General features: G+C 53.7%; 1 protein-coding gene across 2 annotated transcripts in view; it reads right to left on the bottom strand.

The window, feature by feature from the left end:
* The window catches only part of CLIP2 (CAP-Gly domain containing linker protein 2), a 75,157-nt gene that overhangs the window by 12,994 nt on the left and 39,992 nt on the right, over positions 1–22,171 (bottom strand). Inside the window, exons 4-11 of one of the 2 annotated variants that reach the window (XM_061401871.1) lie at positions 18,621–18,745; positions 16,968–17,181; positions 15,736–15,933; positions 14,504–14,607; positions 12,195–12,255; positions 6,931–7,035; positions 4,090–5,025; positions 1,424–1,481 (exon numbers count right to left, since the gene is read on the bottom strand). In XM_061401871.1, the coding sequence (XP_061257855.1) occupies positions 1,424–1,481; positions 4,090–5,025; positions 6,931–7,035; positions 12,195–12,255; positions 14,504–14,607; positions 15,736–15,933; positions 16,968–17,181; positions 18,621–18,745 (1,801 nt within the window). The remainder of the gene's footprint in view (positions 1–1,423; positions 1,482–4,089; positions 5,026–6,930; positions 7,036–12,194; positions 12,256–14,503; positions 14,608–15,735; positions 15,934–16,967; positions 17,182–18,620; positions 18,746–22,171) is intronic. The other variant, XM_061401872.1, reaches the window with a different exon arrangement.

A 22,171-nucleotide genomic window follows, 5' to 3' on the forward strand; every position in this document is an offset into this window, starting at 1 on the left:
AGTGAATAAGCCAGACATAAAAGGCCACATGTTATATGATGCTATCTATATGAAATATCCAGAAGAGGCAAATCCATAGAGACAGACAGCAGATTAGCAGTTGTCAGCAGCTGCAATGAGGGGAAAATAAGAGAATGACTGATGATGCATACGGGGCTTGCTCTTGGAGTGATGAAAAAGTTTTGGAACTAGACAGAAGAGATGATTGCACAACACTCTGAATATATCAAAGCCCCTGAATGGTTTGCTTTAAAATGGTGATTTTACTTAAATTATGTCTCAATTAAAAAAAAAAAGGTGGGAGGGGGGACTTCCCTAGTTGTCCAGTGGCCAAGACTCCATGCTCCCAAGGCAGGACACCTGGGGTTCAACGCCTGGTCAGGGAATTAGATCCCATATGCTGCAACTAAGACCCAGCAAAGCCAAATAAATAAAAAAAAGAACGGCCGAGAGAATTTTGAAAAAAACAGAGCCGAAGACCAGCCTTGCCAGTAACTGAAATATAAACGAAGTTTCAAAACACTGTAAAAGTGGTGCATAAATAGACAGATTGGTCATTGGAAAGGAAAAAAAAATCTAGAAAGAGTTAATTACCTGATGGAATTTAAAGACGGTAAGTTTGGTTCATTCACATCAGTGGAGACAGGGAGATGAGGTTTTCAAAAACGGTGCCGGGGTAAGTGGGCACTCTTGGGGAAAAAAATAAAAGTGGATCCTTACCTCACACCTGGAGTAAGAATTCTGCATGAATCAGAGATTTACAGAGGAAAAAAAATAAACCCAAGATCCCAAAAACAAAGATTGATTTTTAAAAATCTGCATGGCAAGGGACTTCCCTGGTGGTCCAATGGTTAAGACTTTGCCTTCCAATGCAGGGCGCGTGGGTTCGATGCCTGGTTGGGGAGCTATATTGTAAAACTTTTAAAATGGTCCACATCAAAAAATATCTTTTTTTTTTTTTCCAAAAAATATCTTGAAAAAAAGAAAAAAAACACACCAAACACACAATCAAGTCCTCAATAAACAGCCTTTGCCCTCCTCCCATGGTGGGTGAGTGGCTGGTGCACACAGCAGGCAGCTCCTGCATGTGTGCACTAAGTCACTTTAGTCGTGTCCAACTCTTTGTGATTCTATGACTGTAGCCCACCAGGCTCCTCTGTCCATGGGATTGTCCAGGTAAGAATACTGGAGTGGGTTGACATCCCCTCCTCCAGCCCATCTTGCTGACCCGGGGATTGAACCTGTGTCTCTTACGTCTCCTGCGCTGGATGGTGGATTCTTTACCACTAGTGCCACCTGGGAAGCCCAGGCAGCTTTCACCAAACACCAGATGATGCAAAACGAAGTCGAACCGAGCTTGGAGGCAAAACCCACCAGCCTTTCCCCAAAGCCCCACATCCCGCCCGGCCCAGTGGCCACTCACCCTCCACAGTCTCCTTCATCCTGATCTTCTCCCCTGAAATGTCGTTGGACTCAATCATCTGAAAGGAGAGCCCTGTAAGGGAGATGCTCGCCTCCCTGTCTCAGCCCCCAGCCCCAGCCAGCCCACGTCTCCCCAGTTCAAGGAGACTTTCATGGACTTGCTGTAGCAGGGGGCACAGGTGTTCTAGGTCTGGCTTCCCTGACAAGAGGACCCCCGCTCTGCTCCTAGGGCCCCCCAGGGCTGCCTGCACAGCGTCCATGTGATCACTCCCTGTCCCTTCCTGTTTGCAAATGTCTATCATATTAAACAGATGTCTTCTTCCTGGGGATGCCTACAGAGATTGGTCCTGGGACTGTTTCCACCATTATCCAGAGGCAAGACTCCCAGCCTCGGTTTCCCATCCATAAAACAAGAATCGACTGCCACGGGGCAGCGCATGCAGAGCACGCCTAGACAGCTCCCAGAGGGACTTCAAGAAACGCTACTTTCTTTCTCTGCGTGCGTGCATGCGTGCTAAGTCATTTCAGTCGTGTCTGACTCTGCGCGACCCTATGGACTGTAGCCCGCCAGGCTCCTCCCTCCATGGGATTCTCCAGGCAAGAATACTGGAGTGGGCTGCCATGCCCTCCTCCAGGGGATCTAACACTGCCTTTAAAAAACAAACCCGGAAGCAAAGAAGCAAAAAATCAACTAAGAAAAAAAAAATCTGTGTGGCAAACATCAACAGGCTCCTCGCTGCTTCTTAGCAGAAATTTCTGGCTTCCTGCACAAGCAAAGCTGGCTGTCCCCTGTAGTTTGCCAGACCCTAGCACTGCATATCAGGGCAGCGCGGAGTTGAGCAGGCAGTCACCTCCATCCGCCCTGTCCCTCATACCTCCGCTCATACATCCCCAGCCCTGCTTCAGCCAGTCTGTTGTGATTAACAAAGCCCCCTAGGTCTTTATTTATACACATTGCAGGGAAAACGGGGCACACATTAAACTTTTTTTTTAATAATTCCCATTCTTACACATGAGAACAAAAATCAAGTTGTCCTTGAACCTTTGAATCTGGAGGGCATGTGGGTCCAGACCAAGGTCCCACATGTGTGGAAATCAGTGGGCATTTCTAAGGTCACCACCCACTCCCTGGGGTGCGGTCTGTGACAGAGGAGCAGCAGGCCATCCTGTGGAACCACAGCAACCCCCAACCTCCCTGCTAAGGGAGTCCAGGTCCTGGGGCCCCAGGCCTGACCCTCCTGCCCTGAGCAGCCAACCAGGCCGTGTGCAACCTGGGGCTCTTCTTCTCCCCTCTGCCCAGCATCCTGGGAGGGTATTTGCTAATAGGGGCCCCCGCCTGGGAGAAGGGGGCAGATGGCTGGTGCAGTGGGGCCTTAAGGCATGACACAGGCAGGGCTCCTTTTACAAAAAAGGCACCCCCTGTACGGAGAACTTCTGAACACTGGTTGCTCAAACACTGAATTCTGGATTAAACGTACAAGGGGAACCAGAAGCTCAAGAACCACTGGGGCTGATAAAAAGGCAACCATCTTGGGATTTCCCTGGTGGTCCAGTGGTTAGGACTCCAAGCTTCTACTGCAGGGGCCCAGGGTTCAATCTCTGGTTGGGTATCTAAGATCCTACAAGCCTCGAGTTGGGGGGCAGAGAGTGGGGGGGAGGCAATGATTTTGCTGCGAATTGTCCCTTCATATAAGACTTTGTCATTCCGGGTACTTCTCTGGCCCTTAGGCAGTGGGGTTCAACAGGAACTCTGCCACTGATGGGCGAGAAACTCCGGGAAAGCTATTCCGCCTTGGAATCTGGGTTTGCTCATCTATGAAATGGAGCCAATATGGACCCCAAGGGAGTCCAGGTGAGATGGGGCATTCTAGGGCCTGCACCAGGTGTGGTGCCCAGATCCACTCACGAGGGCCTTCCTGGCCCATGGGAGCACCTGTTCTTGATACCTGGGGTCCCAGCCTCCCCAGTGTGCTCAGCTGGGACGTCTAGATTTGCAGCAAAGCTGATACGGGGGGCAGCAGTCTCCCCAGAGTCACAGCCTTCTGGCCTTGCAGAGCCCACTCCTGGGACCACTCCCCTACCCCACCGCTCCACTAAGGAAAGTGGCTGCCAGACTGTTGTTCCATCTCGTTGGGACTGGCAAATAGGGGGCCACCCTCAGGTGCCCGAGGTCAGCGCTCGGGTTGGAAATGGGACTCTCTTACCCCTGCCCAGGGGTGGGCAGGGTTTGCCTTCCACATCTCTGCCAGCCCAGTGCTGGAGCTCCTGGTACCAACGCCCTGAGGAGGCCTGGGAGCCTGCACGGTGGGACGTGCCTGCCAGCTGGGGAGAAGGCTGCTGCCCAGGGACACTCCTCTCCAGGCTGGCCTGTGGGGACCCAGCCAGGTCTGCTCAGACTGCTTGGGGGCCCCACGGTCACTCAGGCCTGCTGCCCTTCTGAACGGTCACTCAGGCCTGCTGCCCTTCTGAGAGAGGGGCCAGGGGCTCCTCCTCTGAGCCAGGTGCCCTGTGATCTCAGACTGGTATGCTCCAGGTGGGGCGGGCAACGGGGACGCTTCCCTGGGCTGCAAACAAAAGGTCAACAGACGCCGGAACCCTCCCCCAGCAGGGCCCTTGAGCCCGGGGCCACTTGCCGCCCTGTGGGCAGGAGGGGCGGCGGCCACCTACATGGGTGTGCTGGGCCGAACACAGGGACTCGACGGCCTGCAGTCTGTTTTCGGTGACCAGAAGCTTCTCCCGCAGCCTCTCGGCCTCCTGCTTGCTCTGGGCTTCGGAGCGCTGCAGCAGCTCATAGTCCAGCATCTTCTTCTCGGCCAGGGAGATCTGCTCCTTGAGGAACTCGATGGCCTGCGCCTGGCCCTGGTACTCCACGTCCAGCTTCTCCAGCTCGCGCACGCGCAGCTCGGCGTCGCGGCATTGGTCCTGGGCCTCCTGCAGCTCCAGCCGGTGCTGGCTGGCCTGCACCTCCAGCTGGGCACACCAGTGCTGCTGCACGGCAGCCAGCTCCTCCTGGGCCTCCTGCAGCTTCTGCCGCAGGCCCTCCTTCTCCTTCACGTGCACGGCTGTCTCGATGTCATGCTTGGCCCTCAGGTTGCCCAGCTCCAGCTGGTGCTCCATCTTGATGCCCTCCATCACAGCCTTCAGCTCCCCAATCTCCTTCTGCTGGGCGCCGGGGCCCGAGTTCAGGGTGGCCTTGAGATCCTCCAGGGACTTCTGGTGGTCCGAGGCCAGCGAGTCCAGCTTGGACTTCCAGTTGTCCATGAGGCCCATGTTCTCGCTGGTGGCCTGCTGGACCTTGGCCTTCAGGTCCACCACCTCCTGCGCGTACTTTTCGTTGGCCGCCCGCAGCTTGTCCACCTCCGCCTGGTAGGCCCTCAGCGCCTTCTCATACTTGTCCCTCAGCAGGCCGCTCTCCCGCTGGCGCTCCTTGCTGGCCGACAGCAGTCGCTCCCGCAGCCGCAGGGTCTCGGCGGCCTCAGGATGGTCAGCCGGTGGTGGGCCCGAGTGGAGCAGGCACTGCTGCAGCTCCTCGATCTCCTCACGGCGCAGGCTGAGTTCCTCCTCCAGCTGCAGCACCCGCGACTTCTCGGCCACCGTGGTCAGCTACCGGAAGAGAGGGAGACCAGGGTCAGCGGGCCGCCAGGTGCAGGGGCAGGGGGGTGCAGGAGGACGCGACAGGGGAAGGTCACCCCATCCCATCTGAGCACCGCCCCCTGCCTTGGGCCCCAGTGATTCGGGAACTCAATGGTCCCCGCTGCCCTAGCTGGCTTGTGACAAATCCGTAGTTAAAAGAAACCATCTGGGGGCTTCCCTGGTGGGTCCAGAGGTTGACTCCACATCCCAATGCTGGAGGTGTAGGTTCAGTCCCTGATGGGGGAGCTAAGATCCGCGTGCTGCGTGGTGCAGCCAAAAATAAATAAAGCAACCAAGGAAGAAAATGGTTGGATGGCATCATCGACTCACTGAACGTGAGTCTGAGCAAACTCCAGGAGACAGTGAAGGGACAGGGAAGCCTGGCGTGCTGCAGTCCACGGGGTCGCAAAGAGGCGGACATGACTGAGCGACTGAACAACAAAGAGGGGGAGAAAAAAAAGGAAACCGTCTATTTGAGGTTATGGTTTTCTTCAAGTTTAAATTATTTTTAAAGGGTGGACATGACAGAGGGAATTTTGCACTATCTTGCTCTAGAAAAGTCTCAGCTAGAATGAGTGGATTCACAGAGAGGCTGTTTGGAGGGGGTGGCCAAAGAAGGGTCTGCCATTTTAATGCCTAACGCAGAAAAAAATAAATAAATAAGGCCCAGACCCATCTTCTAATGGAAAACTCTGAGATCAGAGGCTCCACCTGCCCAAATCCCACTTTGATCAAGTCGGTGGTCAGGGATTGGAAAATAATATACTTGAGAGTTTTACATCTTTTATAAGCTTAGGGAATTTGTTTCTGCAGGTGACCTCTAGTTCAATAAACATGTTTTTGGTTTTTTAAGTTGGGCTGAACCCTTCCTAGAGGAAGATGCCCAGTGTGGAGGGCTTCAGCCTGCCAACTGCTTCTGCAAGCAGCCGCTGTGCACACACGTGTGTACTGCACACGCAGTCCCCTGGCAACGGCCAGCGTGTGGACAAGGACCGTGTGCATCTGCAGACACCCACAGGACATGCACACTCACTCGTGTGCAGAGGCCAACCCGCAGAAACCGGTGGTCACCCGCCCCACACCCGCACGCTGTGCACAGTGGTTTTTGTCAATCACTGCTGGCTGTCTGTTTAACTCTATCATCAGGGGCCCTGCAGCTGGGCTGGCCAGCTTGTTTGGAGGTGGGCCTGCATAGGAGGCCGGCCCCTGGCATGCATGGTGGGCAGGGAGGGGCCAGCAGGGTCTACAGACTGGATTCAGACCGTACCCTGGGACTCCGGGGGGACTTCACTCCCACACAGAGCTTTCCCTGACCTAGGAACCACTCAGACCCTGGGGCTGACGGAGAATCATATGCCTTGGGGATCCCCTACTCCCTCAAAGTCCCACCACTCCTTCAGCCCCAGGTCCTTCAGGCTGGCCCTTCGTGCCACCCTATTGAAGACCTTGGATCTCCAGTCTCCCGACCTCTGCCTTCCCCAGCCTGGGGAGAAGGGAGGGGTGGATGGGTCCTCCACACAAGGGGCGGAATGTTCCCAAGAGCCCCCAATTGCTGAACATGACAGAGCATTGTCTGGACAAGGCACGGGTGGGGCAGTGGGAGAGGCTCTCAAAGGACCTTCCTCAGGCAGTAGGACCACAAGCTGGGGCCCAAAGTCCCAGAGAACCAAGACCTCCCCCTCCTCCAACCAACATCACACGGCGGAGGAGCGCAAAAGCACGTTCCTAAACCGGCACTGCCCTCCTAGAAGGGATGCAAAACGGAGAAACAAAAACCCAACAAAACTGGGAGGAGAGCAGCCAGAGAGAGAAAATAATAAAACGGGGACGATGACAGGGGCGTTGGCGGGCCGAAGCGCTGGCAGCGGCGGTTACCCGGTTGTCGGCTAGTTCTCGGAGCAGCCGCTCGGCCTGCGCTTTCTCCAGTAGCAGGTTTTGCTCCAGCTCCCCGATGCGCGCGTGCTCCAGCTGCGTCTGGGTCTGTCCACCCGGGGCGGGTGGCGAGGTGGGGACAGGAGAGAGGAGCACAGGCGAGAGGAAGCCGGAGAAAGAGAGAAAAAAGAGAGAGAGAGAGAAGCAGGTCATCTTCTGTGCGCAAGACAGGAGAACAGGTGGAAGGAAGAGAGGAGGTCTGGGGAGGTGCCCGCCTCTCGCTGCAGGATCTGTTTAAGGGCGGAGGACAGGCTGCAGCAACCTTGCCCAAACCAGCCCCTGGATGGGGCAACCACGGGCACCCGGGTCCCTTCTGTCACCCCCCACGTGGCCCTTCCTTTCGCAGCTCCTGGGGAAGAGCCCCAGCCTACTCCCCACCTCGCATCAGGGAGCCGAGCCCGTTTCTCACTTTAGGCACAGAAACCTGCGCCCAGGAAACCCCAGGATGGATGGATGAGTAAACGACCCCAGGACTCCTGGTCCCCAGGCCTGTCCTGAAGGTTGAACCAACTGAAAGGAAGGATTTCAAATACACCCACACCATCATGATTTCCCCCGGCCAGCCTCCTAAGTGGAGGCCAGGCTGTGTCTCCCATCGCCCTGCCCCGAACCCGGCCCCAGTGGTGCCCACTCCCCGGGGCCCCCCGCCGCGGACGCCTGGTCTCCCGAAAGCACAAGGGTGCTTTTGTCCCAGCTTCACAACACCCGCTTCACACGCTAACAAAGCCCGACATTCTCAGGGCATCCAGGCTGGCATTTCGATTTTACCCCAACAGATCTGCGGGGGCAGCAGGAGGCTCAACGCTCTGGGCATCCAGAAGGGTCTGGACCCCAAGTTCTCAGCAGGGAGAAGCCAGAGGGTTCGCTGCATCCTTCGGCTCAGCCCGACATCACCAAGGAGAGACAAGGTGACCACAGACCTGAGCAGCAGTCTGGGGAGGCAGGCTGAGCACCACAGCACTGCTGTGCAAAACCCAAGAATACACACCCAACACGAGCAAGGGAGACGGTGGCAGAGCAGACTGACAGAGTCGTCTCAGCAACTCTCACGCAGTTCATCAAGAGCTATAGAGCCCTTATGTCCTTCAGCTCCCAATCTTATTCCTGTGAATTTTCCTAAAGGAACAAAGGTGTCTCTCTCTTCCCCAAGAGGGCAGCATGGCGCAGTGCTAAAAGACAGCCATGCTTGGTCTCTTTCAGAAAGTTAAGGGCTAAAGATGGTTACTCAACCCCAGCCTTGCAGAGGCCATGTTCTCCCCTGCTTCTCTCCCCCTGATGGTGGGCATGGCAACCCTGCCCGGGACCCACACTAAACTGAAAAAAAAAAAAAAAAAGTGAAAGTGTTGCGAAGTTGTGTCTGACTCTTTGCAACCCCAGGCACTAGACAGAGCCTGATCACAAATACCACACTGGTGGTCCCAAGGGCCAGAAAAAGCCTCTAGCTTCACAATTTCAAGGTCAACTTCATTTGGTACCCCAACCGCTGCAAAAGCCCCCTTCCTGTCACTTTCAGAACTCTCAGCCTCCTGTTCCCTGGGTTGGGGTCTCCCTGTGGGCACAGGGGAACTCATGGGAGGTGCTTGCTTAATTTAATTAAGTTCAGTCCTAGAAGTTTGGGGCAGGAGAGCACCTCTGAAGGCTAGATTTTAGTGAGATGGACAATCTGGCTTTTATTCTGCTCCAAGGACACTGCCCAGGGTGTGAGGAGCAGCAGCCACCACGGTTATCCACAGGGCGGTGTAAGAGTGGATGTAATTTTTGTCTCACACACCAACTTGAGAACCTACCCCATCCCGCGGTGTCTCGGCTGTCTCTCCAACTCACAGGAGAGAGAGGCCATGCCAGCAGGACAACCTCAGGCTCAGAATCACCCAGCAACCTGGGACAGCGTGAAGCCTAGAACTCAGATGTCTGGATTTCAGAACCGGGGCCCTTCCCCAAACCAAGCCTGACTCCACGGAGGGGAGACACGGACTTCTGGTAACAACACAGAGCAGTGATGGAGGCTCCAGCCTTGGGGACTCCCTGTGTCCCCGCCCCCATCCAAATCCTGGAGGCTAGGTGAAGCCTGGCCTGAGCCCTTGACCTACTGTTCTTTTCTCTTCTCCTTGCATGCACAGTGTCTACCCTACTCCAAAGCACAAAGCCTCTGCCTTGGGATGCCCTTCAGGTAACAGAGGCCTGGTATTATCAATCAATGGCGAGGGGCCGGCAGAGAGTTACCCCAACTGCACAAGGGGCTCTGAAGGTCGTCACCCCTTTTCATCTCCCTCCAGGCCTCGAGCTGCACAGCCAGTTCCCAACAAACAGCTGGTTCTGAGTTCCGTCTCTTCCCGTTACAGTGGGTGTTCGCAAGCCAATGAAAAATAACAGCAAGATGCTATCTAATCAACAGAACAATAACACAAGCCCCCTGGATGATAAATCCCCAAATTTCCCGTCTATTTCAGAACCTCAGAAGGTGACCTTGTCTTTGTACATGTAAACAGTCATGATGAAGTCACCCTGGGTTCAGGTGGGCCTGATGACTTCCTTTTACGGTCACGTGAAGAGACACAGGGACACACGGGGAGGAAGGTCACGTGACCACGGAGGCAGGGATGCCATGACAAGCCAAGGAACACCAGCGGCTGCCACCAATCCTACTAGAGTTGAGAGAGAGGCATGGAATTGACCCTGCCCATACCTTGATTTCAGACTTCTGACCTCCAGCACTGTGAGAGCATCGATATATGTTGTCTGGAGCCGCTGCTGAATTGTCAAAGTTTTTCCTTCTGCAGCCCCAGAAGGTGCTACAAATGTCTGTCACTTGCTCCTCCTGGTGGAGAGGTCCTGTGGGTACGCTGGTGCGGAGTTTGGGGGAGGACCAAGGAAACCGTGGGCTTATAAAGAGCATTTAATGCCACAGACTGGATGCTCTCAGCCAAAGTGAAGCCTGAGACTGAGCCCCTGGACAGGCCAACAGTCAAGGTCAGAAAGGCGGTGAGAGGTTGTCATGGGACATCTCGCACAGTTGGGGGAGGGACAACAAGCAGAGAAATGGAGTCACATAGCTGGAGGGGTCCTCGGAGGAGCTCGAGGAGGTGTCTGGGGGCTTATTTTTGACTTTCAGGTGGATGGGGATGAGAGGGACTTGGGTCCATGTGCCTTCCGGTTGCCATGAATATGGTCACAACAGAAACGGAAGCAATGGGACTCCACTGCCCTTGGACTGAACTAGCTGTCCGTCACTGTCTGGCCCACCCCCTCCTCTCTCAGCCAGGGCTGATTGGATCTGGGGTGGGCACCCGATCCAAAGCGAGACAGCCCATTGGCTAGCCTCGCTAGCCAATCAGATTCTCTCAAGAGGACAGCTGGGAGGCAGTGAGTGCTGGAGCCTAGGCGGGGCCGGGCAGGTGGATGTCAGGGCAGAAGGGAGGAGACGTGTCAAGAGATCTGCAGACACAGTGAGAGACAGACAGACTGACCAGGAATCATGAGAAGAGGGAGGCGAGTAAGAGGGGGGAAGAGACTCCGTTTCTGATGCTGCTCCTCCTTCCAGTTCTCTGAACTGTCTGCCTTTGGTGCTGTGAGATGTCCCTGCAGCCTTTTAGTAACCCGCCCGCCCACCCCCTACCCTTTGATGACCGAAGTTAGCAGTTACCAGATGTCTTTGCAATCACAGGTGCTTTTCCCGGGAGTGACCACCACCCCCAAACCCTTTGGGAGGGCAGCCACCCCACAGAAGAGCTTGCTAAATGTCAACCACATAACTGGCCCCTTGGCTAAGCGAGAAACTTATATTGGAACACCGGACGCCAGGCTGGGGTTCCGACACCAGGTTGTGCCCCAGTAGCCATCCTTTAAGCTCAGGCAGCAAAACCCGTCCCAACAGGGGCAGCCGTCAGTGACCCTAGATCACACATATCCCTCCCCAGCCAGGGTCATTCAGGGATAGGACAGCCATTTGTACAATTTTGCTGAACGCTGGAAGTCAGAGGGGTTTTGACACGGCTCTTTCACAAAATCAGAAACCGTAGTTTCCCATCAGAGCTCAGAAATGATCCAGTGCAGTGATTCCCAAAGTGTGATTCCCAGGTCAGCATCACCTGGCAACTCATTAGAAATGCACACCCTTGGATCCCACCCAGACTTACTGTATGGGCACTTGGGTCCAGAGTTCTGGGTCTGAACACACCTACTGGGTGACGAATTCTTAAGCTGGGAAATCATGGACCTGGTTCAACCTCCTCACTTAACAGAGGAGCAAATGGGGGTCCAGGGAGAGGAAATGGCTGCCCAAGACCAGTTAGGGTCAGGACTGGAATGTGGAGAGGGACTGAGCTGACTGCCCTCTGCCTCATCTGATGGCTCCGGGAGTCCACATTTTCTGTCACCTCCCAGGGAGCAGGGAGCGTCATGGAAGAAAGGCATTCCTACCCACCCAACTGTGAGCAGCCTAGTGAGCCCTGCAGACTCCAGACGGTTTGGTGAGGAGGGCTGGTGTCTGTCTTGGGTGGCAGGGGTCCTTAGGTGCTTTATTAATTGATGTGAGTGTCTTCCATCCCTCAGCTCAGAAAGGGTGAGTGGGATTGAAGAGGTGGAGTGAAATTCCACTGGTGCCCAGACCCCTTGGCCAGGTGGTGTGACTTGAAGAGGTGCTATCACTGGCCATCCTTATGGGCTACACTAGGGAGTCAGGAGTCCTGGGTCCTGGTCCCAGTGGCTGCTGAGGTGCGCCACGACTGGGTGAGTCCCTTCTGCCTTTCTGAGCCTGTTTTCCCATCTATAAATTCTGTGACTCAAACACAAACTATTCCCAGCCAAAGTTTTAGCTGGAGTTCAAGATGAACGGAGGGCCCAGGGAACACCTTTAGGGATACTGCCAAGAAAGAAGGGACAGGGAGCCCAGCCACCATGCCCTCAGGCCAAGCTCTGTGGATTCCCTGGGTCCATCCCACCCAGCTGCTGACCAGAAAGCGTGGCCCCTCTGGGGCTCCTGGAGCTGAGCCACTCGACTTCTGATGCCCGAGTCTCTCGTGACGGGCCCCTCCCCATGCTCCCAGGGTATGACCTTTGACTCTTTCCCAGTTTGTCTACCTCACGGTCCCCATGGCCCCCTCCCACATGGCTCAGAGTTGCTGCCTGGACCTCATGATGATTTTCCCTTTGAGGGCTAAGCCTGGGGTGCAAGCCTAGAGGGAAATTTGGGGGCCTTTGACCATTACCTCCAGGTCTCCCTTGGTGATGGACTCCTCTTCCACTCGGAACTGCAGGTCCTCCACCTTCCTGCAGGGGGGGAGAGGGGGCTGAGCAGGCTTCACCCACAGGGGTCCGTCCATGCTCCTGCTCAGTCGTGTCTGACTCTTTGCGACCCCCTGGACTATAGCCCACCAGGCTCCTCTGTCCATGGGATTCTCCAGGCAAGAATACTGGGGTGGGTTGTCATTTCCTCCTCCAGGGGATCTTCCTGACTCAGGCATTGAACCCGTGTTTCCTGCATTGCAGGTGGATTCTTTACCCGCTGAGCCATCAGGGAAGCCCATAAGTGACTCCTACCCAGGGGGGTGGCCTTTGCCAAGTCAGCAATGGCAGAGAGAGCCAAGGCCACCAGAAGCTGTGAGTCCACATTCAGAGTACCCAGAAGGTACTGTCCCAGAGCCTCATGGCTGGTGGGGGCGGAGCCTCATGGCTGGTGGGGGCGGAGCCTCCTGGAAACCCCCAGCCCTACCAACTTCCTGGTCCAAGCTCTACACAGAGAACATGGACTTCTCTAAAAAAGAAGACATTGCTTAAGGAAAAGATCCCCGGTGTTCTCCTTACTTGCTGCAAGTAATAAATCCTTTATTCTCCTGCAAAATAGTTGTGTTTAATGCAGCATCTTGCCCCTCTAGGGTGGTTGTAGGAATAAATGATAGAATAAATGATAGAATGGACAGAATAAATGATAGAATGGATAGTAAATGAAGCAGAATCAGCTCTGTTTTCATCATAGCAGGGAGCAGATAGGCTGCATGAAACAGTCTATGGGGAAAGACAGAGGGTGGGCTTCTTCCCCTGCTGACCCCATCCTCACTCACTCCCTCCACTCAGAATCAGGGCCCAGGGTTCCAGCCCCCACCACTTGGGCTGCTCCCTGATGTGGAGGGCCCCCAGTGCCCTGCTGCAGGTGTGGAGCCCACCCTCAAGTACACTCACCCACCCACTCACCCCCGAGAGAGCACTGGGGAGAGACACAGGCACGTTACAGGTCACAAAGCGTCTGCTCCTGGGGCCTCCTGACGGCTCTCAGCACACAGAGGATGAAACTGAGGCCCAGAAAGGGCCAGTGACCTGCCCAAGGTCACACAGCAAGCGCTGGGCAATGCTGGCCCTTGTACCCAGGACTTCCTGAACGCAACTCCCACGATGTCTCAGGGATCTGTTTTTGTTTGTTGGCATCAGGCGCGTTGCCATGGGAACCAGTTGTGTGGGCCCTGCCGACGGTCTCAGGCAGATATAAATAAGCCCTCCTCTCCCGCAGTCAGACAGTAACAACAGCCCCTAGAGCACATGCCTGGGCTGAAAGCCCAAGAGCAGACCCAAGTTGGGGGAGGTGGGGGGCTGGGGCTGGGGGCTGCCTACTGCACAGGGGGAGCAGAAGCAGCTGCAGAAATCTGTATGTCAGCAGCTCGGAGACAAAGAGAGGCTCCTGGGCCAAAGGAAACCCTGGCCCTTGTGGGCTCTGAACCCCGCCAGGTGCTCCAGGACCAAGTCAGCCCAGAGACCCCACACGGAGGGAACACAAACCCCACTCACCACCCTGGCAGGTCACAAAGAGCCAGCAGCACCACTAACAAGACTAGTGACCTCAGCGAGTCCCTTCCCTGCTCTGAGCCTCAGTTTTCTCATCTGTGAGCTGGGGGCAATACCTCCCTGGGTTAATAGTAAGACAGAGAGACGGTGCAGGTGAAGTGCCCAGCCCGGGGGCTGACCCCCAGGGGCAAGGTGTTTCCAGTGGCCTTTTCCTGCTGCTTCTGAGCCTCAGTTTCCTGATACGTGAAATGGAAATGAAGCTTCAGGACACAGGCTGCACGCTCCACTGGGAGGACCTGCCTAGAGCAGAGGCGGGTAGTCCCTGTGCTGAACTGGGTCACAGCGTGGGCACGTGGGGTACACGTCTTCCTAGTGAGAGGTCCCCCCCAACTGCCCTCCCTGGGCATCCTCATGATGCTGCACAAGCCAGGCAGGGCAGGAACAGTGAACCCCACGTCAGGAAGGAAAGCAGTGACAGACATGGTGTCTCCCAGTTGCTCAGCACTGTTGTCGGGTGCGTCACTGGGGTTATCTTGCAAGTCCTCCCAACAGCCTGCAGAGGTGGGGGTCATCACCCCACTTTGCAGATGGGAGGACTGAGGCTTGCAGGGCTCGTGTCACCAGCCCAGGGGACACAGCCAGTATACGGTGGGGAGGCGGGGTTTGGGCCTGCTGGTCCCGAGCCATCCTCAGCGAGGCTCTGGGAGTGTCCCCCCGGGACGGGGCCCGGGGCGGCACGCACCTCCTCTCTTCCTCCAGCTGGTTGGACAGGTCCACCTTCTCTTTCCTCACGCTTTCCACCAGGAGCCGGGCCCGCTGCAGCTTTTCTTCTGCTTCTGCAACATACTGGGCCCCGAGCGGAGGGCCCGGACAGGGTCGGCCTCTTCCCGGAGGACTGGGAGCCGGGGTGGGGAGGGATGGGGAGCGGCAGGGGAGATGCGAGGAGGCAGGCCTGGGATCCCAGCCATCCTTACTCCCCCTCCAGCCCAGTCAGGCAGGAACTGTGGGTCTAGATGTGAGGGAAGAGGGCCAGCCTCACCCAGCAGGAATCTCAGGTCCACCTGCCCCCTCCCTCCGCCCTTGAGGGCCTATAAGACCTTCTGTCTTGTGAATGCCCCTGTCACAGCACATACGTGAGCTTGGCCTTAATAATTCCAGAGCCCAAGGTAAGAGGGAGCCGGGCTCCAAATGGGGACAGGGGCCCAGGAGGGAGCTCCCAGGTAGGGGACAAGCGCCAGGGAAGAAGAGACACGTGACGGCGGCAGAATCGAGGTGATGGGTGACGCCTTCCTTCCCTGAAACCCAGACCAGGAATCTGCTCAGAAACGTGATCTGAAATGTGGACATCTGTACCTCCAAAAAAATTTAGTATTAGAAATTATTTAGAAAAAGTGAGGAACTGGAAAACCACGTGAACACCAGCAGGGAACAGGCCACGTGGGTAAAGACACAGCCTGTGATAGATGGCAATGCAGCCATTCAAACAGGGAAGAATTTTCCATGACCTAGAAATCATGCTCAGGCTGTGTGTGTCAGTCGCTTCAGTCGGGTCCGACTCTTTGCGACTCCACAGACTGTAGCCCGCCAGGCTCCTCTGGCCTTGGGATTCTCCAGGCAAGAATACTGGAGTGGGTTGCCATGCCCTTCTCCAGGGGATCTTGCTGAGCCTGGGATCGATCCCCGGTCTCCCACATTGCAGGCGGATTCTTTACCGTCTGAGCCACCAGGGAAGCCCTGCTCACACTATGTGAAGTAAGGAAAAGCAGGATACGAAGTCTGTACCCAGGTTCTGGAGGAATGTGGGCCTGCCACTGGAAGGAAAATCACCAGGAGGACAGGGGAGGTTGGTAAACCGCATCTCAGTGTCTTTTGCACACCCCGAGTTCTCTCTAAGCATGAGGGATGGACAAGGCTGGCCTGAGGAGGCCGCTGGTACCCCGCTGGGGACCCCACCGCCCCAGCCCACCCACCCACCTGCTCGTGCTGCGCCTTGAGCAGGGCGATCTCCTTCTCCACCTCGCAGATGTGGCTCGTGGCCTTGGCCACCTCAGCCCGCTCCAAGTCCCGTTCAGCCAGCAGCTGCTCTATGTGCTGCTGCTTCTCCTTCAGCGCCTCCTGCAAGGCCGTGGTGCCGGAGATCTTGCGGGCGTAGCGCGAGGAGGTCTCAGTGAGCTGCAGGGAGGCGCCGGAGCAGGCGGGACTCAGGGGTGTGGAGCTCCATCCAGACAACCCCCAGTTACCCCACAGGTTGCGGGGGCATGGGGCCCAAGTGCCTGGACTCTAGGGTCCAGCTCCTCCCCTTCCCAGGGCCCTAGACACTCTGCCTACTTATGTGGAAGGAATCGTGACGTTTGAGATCCAGGGAACTCCCCGCTCCCAGGCAAGTTACAGCCCCTGGGGGTCCTCCCCACCTCATGGCGGGGTTCCTCACCTGGGCCACCTTCTCCTGGACTAGGAGGAAGCCCGTGTAGACAGAGCTCTGCACGGCAACCTCACCTTCTCTCCTCACCCCAGGTGAGGTATCAGCCTTCCTAAACTGTTTGCCCTCCACCCGTATTACCTGCTCTGCATTTGTATGACCTTCTTTAATTCCTAAGAAAGGGTTTTAGACTAGTGACACCTCAGTGATAGAAAAATAACAATAAATGTAAACGGGTCAATTTCTCTGTTACAAAAGTGTACACTTTCTTTTTTAAAATTATTTCTTTGTTGGTGGTGCTGGTTGTGGCACCTGGACACTTGGTTGCTGCACACAGGCTTTCTCTAGTTGTGGTGAGTCGGGGGCTACTCTCTAGCTGTGGCCTGTGGGCTCAGTGGTTATGGCTCACGGATTTAATTGCCCTGTGACCTGTGGGATCTTAGTTCCCAGACCAAGGATTGAACCCACGTCCCCTGCATTGGCAGGCAGATTCTTAACCACTGGTCCACCAGGGAAATCCTTACACTTTCATCTTTGTTCAAAAACTCCAAACTTCTACCTTAGCACCTGAAATGTATATTTCAGTTTAAGAGCCTAAGTTACCAAGTTTCCATGTTGTTTTGTAGAAACTTCTATTAAATATTTAAAGAAAAAAAAAAAAAAACACCTCAAAACTGACAGATGCCTGGAGCCAGAGCAAGTCAGAGGACACCTGAATCTCTACGGCCCCACCCTCCACATCCCCATATACACACCAGGGTAGCCCTCCCCAGTCCGCCATCCTCACCAGGCCACTGCGGCTGGGCCGGCCACCCACGGAGGAGGCCACGGAGCTGACAGAGCTGATGGAGGAGCTGCTGGGACTGTGGGTCAGCGCCGACACACCCATGGCCATACGCTTGGTCTTCTTGGCCTTGGCTGGGCTGGTGGACGGGAAGCCGATGCGGATCACCTTGTGGATGGGCGCAAAGAGCCCAAACTTGGGTGGGCACTGGAAGTACCTGGAGGGGCAGGAGAGGCCACACTGCCATTACTGCCCCACAGCCTGGAGCCTGGCCTGCCTTCCCCACCTTTTCAGAGCCCAGCAAAGACAGAGAGGTTCCTCCTTGGGGACCCATCACCCGTACCCTAAGACCAATAGACAGGACTCCCAGAAAAGGAACAGAGGTGAGCAGGGTATGCTATTCTGCACAGCCATTGGACATATTTCTGGGGAATGGGGGAATAACAATCAATGAACCCCTGCTCTATGTCAGTCCCTTTTCATAAATGCTCATTTCAATCCCCCAACCACTCTATTGTAATCCAGTTTTCACAAATGAGACGTGGGCTCAAAGAGGTTAAGGAACTTGCCAGAGTCACACAGCTGGTTAAATGGCAAAGTTGAGAGTGGATCCAGTGGACGCCAAAGTCCTCAATGTTTTGGCTCCACTCACACACCAGAGGCCCCCAGCCACATCTGCAGCCTTATTTTCACGGCTGCCCCTGGACCACCCCCAGAGCCAAGGCTCTCTGCCCATGGAGCTCCCTGCATGGAGAAGCAGAAATGGGAAGGAAGCACCTTAGGGGTCAGGTGGGGGATGCTGACCAACCTTCCTCTGAATTCTGAATGCAAGAGTAAGTTGAGAGAAACATTCGCCTTGAAAACAAGAAGGCAAATGTTGTCATGGAAACTGGAGCATCTTCTCTCAAAACCTCTCTGGCAGCGGATTCCACACGGGACCGGGAACTAGTCCTGCACAGTTTCCGGCTCACCATGAAACTGCCACACCATCCCGCCACTTCCTGCGTTCAGGTCTTTGTTCTCAGAGCTGTCCCAGCCTCACTTGGAGCACAGAATCCAGCCCAGGGATAAAAACAGGCTCGCGGGCCACCTCCCCTTAGCCCCACACCCCTGATACTGCTCACTCATCACATCACCCTTCCCGTCCCCAATGGGCCCAGGAACAGCCTTAGACCCTGTCGATCGAGAATTCCTGACAGTCAATTCCCTTTCATGAGAGATGCTGAGAAACCTAGGACCTAGCTGTGAGCCTAACCTTGACTGTAGAGCACCAAGCACTGATTATTTCCTGCGTGCCCCAGGGCATCTCCCAGAAGGCAGGGACCACTGCCTCTCCTTTTCTGGTACTCCCACTGCACTTAGCCAAGGTGGCATGGGGAAAGGGACACAGGGACAGATGACTCTCCTAGCACTTGCTCATGACTCTCTGCGTAATCTTGAGAAATGACCTCTTTGGCCTTGGTTATCTCATCTGTGAAATGGGAGTGACAGTCTCACCACCTGCTTCCATGAGCTGCTATGGCAGCACCTATACATGGTATCAGGCACAGACACCAGATGCTCAACACTGGCATCCTTAGATGCCCCAACCCGTCCCCTGCACCCATCCCAGAAGAGGACGCCCCTCTTCTCCTGCCCAGGGGAAGCCCACCATACCTGGTGCCCGCCACCGCCCCATCGTTCTTCCCAAGGGGCTCGTCCAGTTCCACGCCACACCACTCGCCCTTGGCAAAGTCTGTCTCCCCCACATACCGCACCACACCAGTCTTCGTCCCGCCAACCTGTTGGCACACAGAGAGACTCGGGTCCAGAGGATGCAGTGGGAAGAGCAGAGATGGCACAGGTACCCAGGCGCCCAGGCTCATCCCACCCCTTCCTTCCAGTATGCAAGGTTTAGGAGAGATGGAGGGAGCTCAAGGACAGCAGGGAGTGATACGGGTATAACCAGCGCTTCCCCAGGCTGTCCTGGGCGAGAGCTCTGGAGTCAGAAAGACAGACTTGTATTCAAACGCTGCCACTTACAAGCTGTGTGAGCTTGGGCCAGTTACCTAACCTCTCTGAGCTTTAGCCCTGCTTCATCTGTCAAAAGGGCTCTGGTGAGGATTAAGTACTGTTTGTGCAGTGTCTGGTACATACAAGAGCTCAATAAATGTTATCCTTAAAAAATGGCTTGAATGGGGGTTGCCAGGAGCTGGGTGGAAGGGGAAATAGGGTTATTGTTTAATGGGAATGAGTTTCAGTTTCACAAGATAAAAGAGATCTATTGTACTACAACAACATGAATCTATTAATGTCACTGAATTGTACTCAAAAATGGTTAAGAAGGTAAATGTTATGTGTATTTTATTTTTTTAATTTTTAAATTAATTTTTACTGGAGTACAGCTGCTTTTCAATGTGGTGTTAATTTCTGCTGTACAGCAAAGTGAGTCAGCTATACATATACATATATCTCCTCTGTTTTGGATTTCCTCCCCATTTAGGTCAGCACAGAGCACTGAGTAGAGTTCCCTGTGCTGCACAGTAGGGTCTCAGTTTTCGATTTTATACATAGCAGTGTATAGTGTATATGTCAACCCCGATCTCCCAGTTCATCCCACCTGCCTGTTTTGTGTATTTTACCACAGTTAAAAAAACTCATAGACCAGGCCAGTAATCTGGAATATTACTGTAAAAAATGGTTTAAAAAACTTTTAGTTAAGTTTACATATATACATAACGGGGCTTCCCTGGTGGCTCAGAGGGTAAAGACTCTGCCTGCAATGCAAGAGACCTGGGTTCGATCCCTGGGTGGGGAAGATCCCCCGGAGAAGGAAATAGCAACCTACCCAGTATTCTTGGCTGGGAAATCCCATGGACAGAGGAGCCTGGTGGGCTACAGTTCATGGGGTCACAAAGAGTTGGACACGATTGAGCGACTAACACACATGTATACATAAAGAGTCAAATACTTTCAAAGCCTTAAAAAGCTCCAGGAATTTCTCCACCTCTCTCTCCCCAGAAGCACTTTAACTCTTTATGATGAAGTTTTTGGTGTTGACTGCATATTTCTAGTTGACATGCTTATGTTGCTACTTGTCAATTTTTCAGTTTGGGGTGACATCCATTGACTTCCCATCAAGGAAGGGAGGCTGAACCCACCCCTACTGGCTCTCCACTCTTCCCACACATCAACGGCTTCATTGTGATCAGACTCCAGGCTGACAGTGCTGGGACTTAGGTAAACACTAGTCACAGACACAGATGGGTGGATACAGAAACTTTTCCTTCCCATGACCAATTTTCCCTACAGATAACAACTGTCTTCTATGACTGTTTGTTAGGTTTTCATACTAGGTTAACCCCAAACTCTCTCAGCCCTCTAAAATCTCCTGCCAAGATGCGTAGAGCCATTGAGAACTCTATCAGATTCTTTCTGGAGAAGACTCTCCTGGAGCTGGGAGTCCCTCTGCTGCGTGGCCACCACTCCAGGGCCAGCTGGCACCATTGCCCTGAGGAGTCCCTTTTCTTCCCTCCTGGGCTGGATTTCCCATTTCTTGGACGCAATATCTTCTGTTTTCTTGGTTTATTCACTTATTTTGGTAGAGCCTTCCACTGCTTTCTAAGAAGAGGTGCAAGAGGAAATAAAATATTTGAGCCTTTGCCTATCTGAAAAAAAAATTTGCAGGATCTTAGTTCCTTGACCAGGGGTTGAAACCGGGCCAAGCCAGTGAAAGCACCAAATCTTAACCATTAGGCCGCCAGAGAAGTCCTGAGTTGCGAAGTTTAGAATTCACATCTTCAATGTGTCTGGTGCATAGCTGGTCCTTAAGAAATGGTGGGAATGAAGTGAGTTCTAATCATGGAGCTGGTTCCTTTGAGGGTACACACCTGAGGCATACTTAGGGGTGTCAGAGAAGGTAACCTTTAGAAAGTCCTATTTTGGTTCACATAAATATGGTAGGGGCTTCCCTGGTGGCTCAGATGGCAAAGAATCTGCCTGCAACGCAGGAAGTCCCAGGTTTGATCCTTGGGTCAGGAAGATCCCCTGGAGAAGGGAACGGCTACCCACTCCAGCATTCTTGCCTGGAGAATTTCACGGACAGAGCCTGGTGAGCTACAGTCTATGGAGCCGCGTAACACCCAGACATAACTGGGCGACTAACACAAACGTGGTAGATAAGCACACACATTTACTTTCAGCCTTTCTTCAATTTGCACTAGAAAGACAGTGAAGCGACTTTTTTTTAAAGGTATTAAGCTCTCAAAGGCAAAGAGAACAGGAGAAAAGATGGTAAGACACAGAGCTGGAAACCCAGGGCAACCAGGTCCACAGGCAGCTGCAGGGAAAGCAGAAAAGCAATCAATGTTTCTCTCAGAAGCCACCTGAGGCAGATCCTTTTATAATTATGGGATGATCTTTATATATATATATATATATATTTTGGACCACGTCATGCGGCTTGCAGGATCTTAGTTCTCCAAACAGGGATCAAACCGGGGCCCTCGGCAGTGAAAGAGTGACGTCCCAATCACTGGATTGCCTGGGAATTCCCAAAAAATATATGACACGTACCCCCCATTACAGTATCTTACAGAATAGTTTCACTGCCCTAAAAATTCTCTGTGTTCCGCAAAGACCTCGAATAGCCAAAGCAATCTTGAGAAAGAAAAACGAAGCTGGAGGAAATCAGGTTCCCTGACTTCAGACTATGACAAAGTTACACTAATCTAGACAATACGGTACGGGCACAAAACTGACTTCAGACTATGACAAAGTTACACTAATCTAGACAATACGGTACTGGCACAAAACAGAAATATAGATCCACAGAACACGATAGAAAGCCCAGAGATAAACCCACGCATCTGTGGTCATCTAATCTACGATAAAGGAAGCAAGAATATACAATGGAGAGAGGGCAGTCTCTTCAATAAGTGGTGCTGGGAAAACTGAACAGCTACATGTAAAAGAATGAAATTAGAACACTCCCTAACACCATACACAAAGATAAACTCAAACTGGATTACTAATGTAAGGTTGGACACTATAAAATTCTTAAAGGAAAACACAGGCAGAACACTTTTTGACATAAATCACAGCAAGATCTTTTTTGATCCACCTTCTAGAACAACAGAAAAATAAATAAATAAATAAACAAATGGGATCTAATTAAACTTACAAGCTTTTGCACAGCAAAGGAAACCATAAACAAAATGAAAAGACAA

The sequence above is a fragment of the Bos javanicus genome, chromosome 25 (genome assembly GCF_032452875.1).
Source record: "Bos javanicus breed banteng chromosome 25, ARS-OSU_banteng_1.0, whole genome shotgun sequence".
Taxonomy (NCBI): domain Eukaryota; kingdom Metazoa; phylum Chordata; class Mammalia; order Artiodactyla; family Bovidae; genus Bos; species Bos javanicus.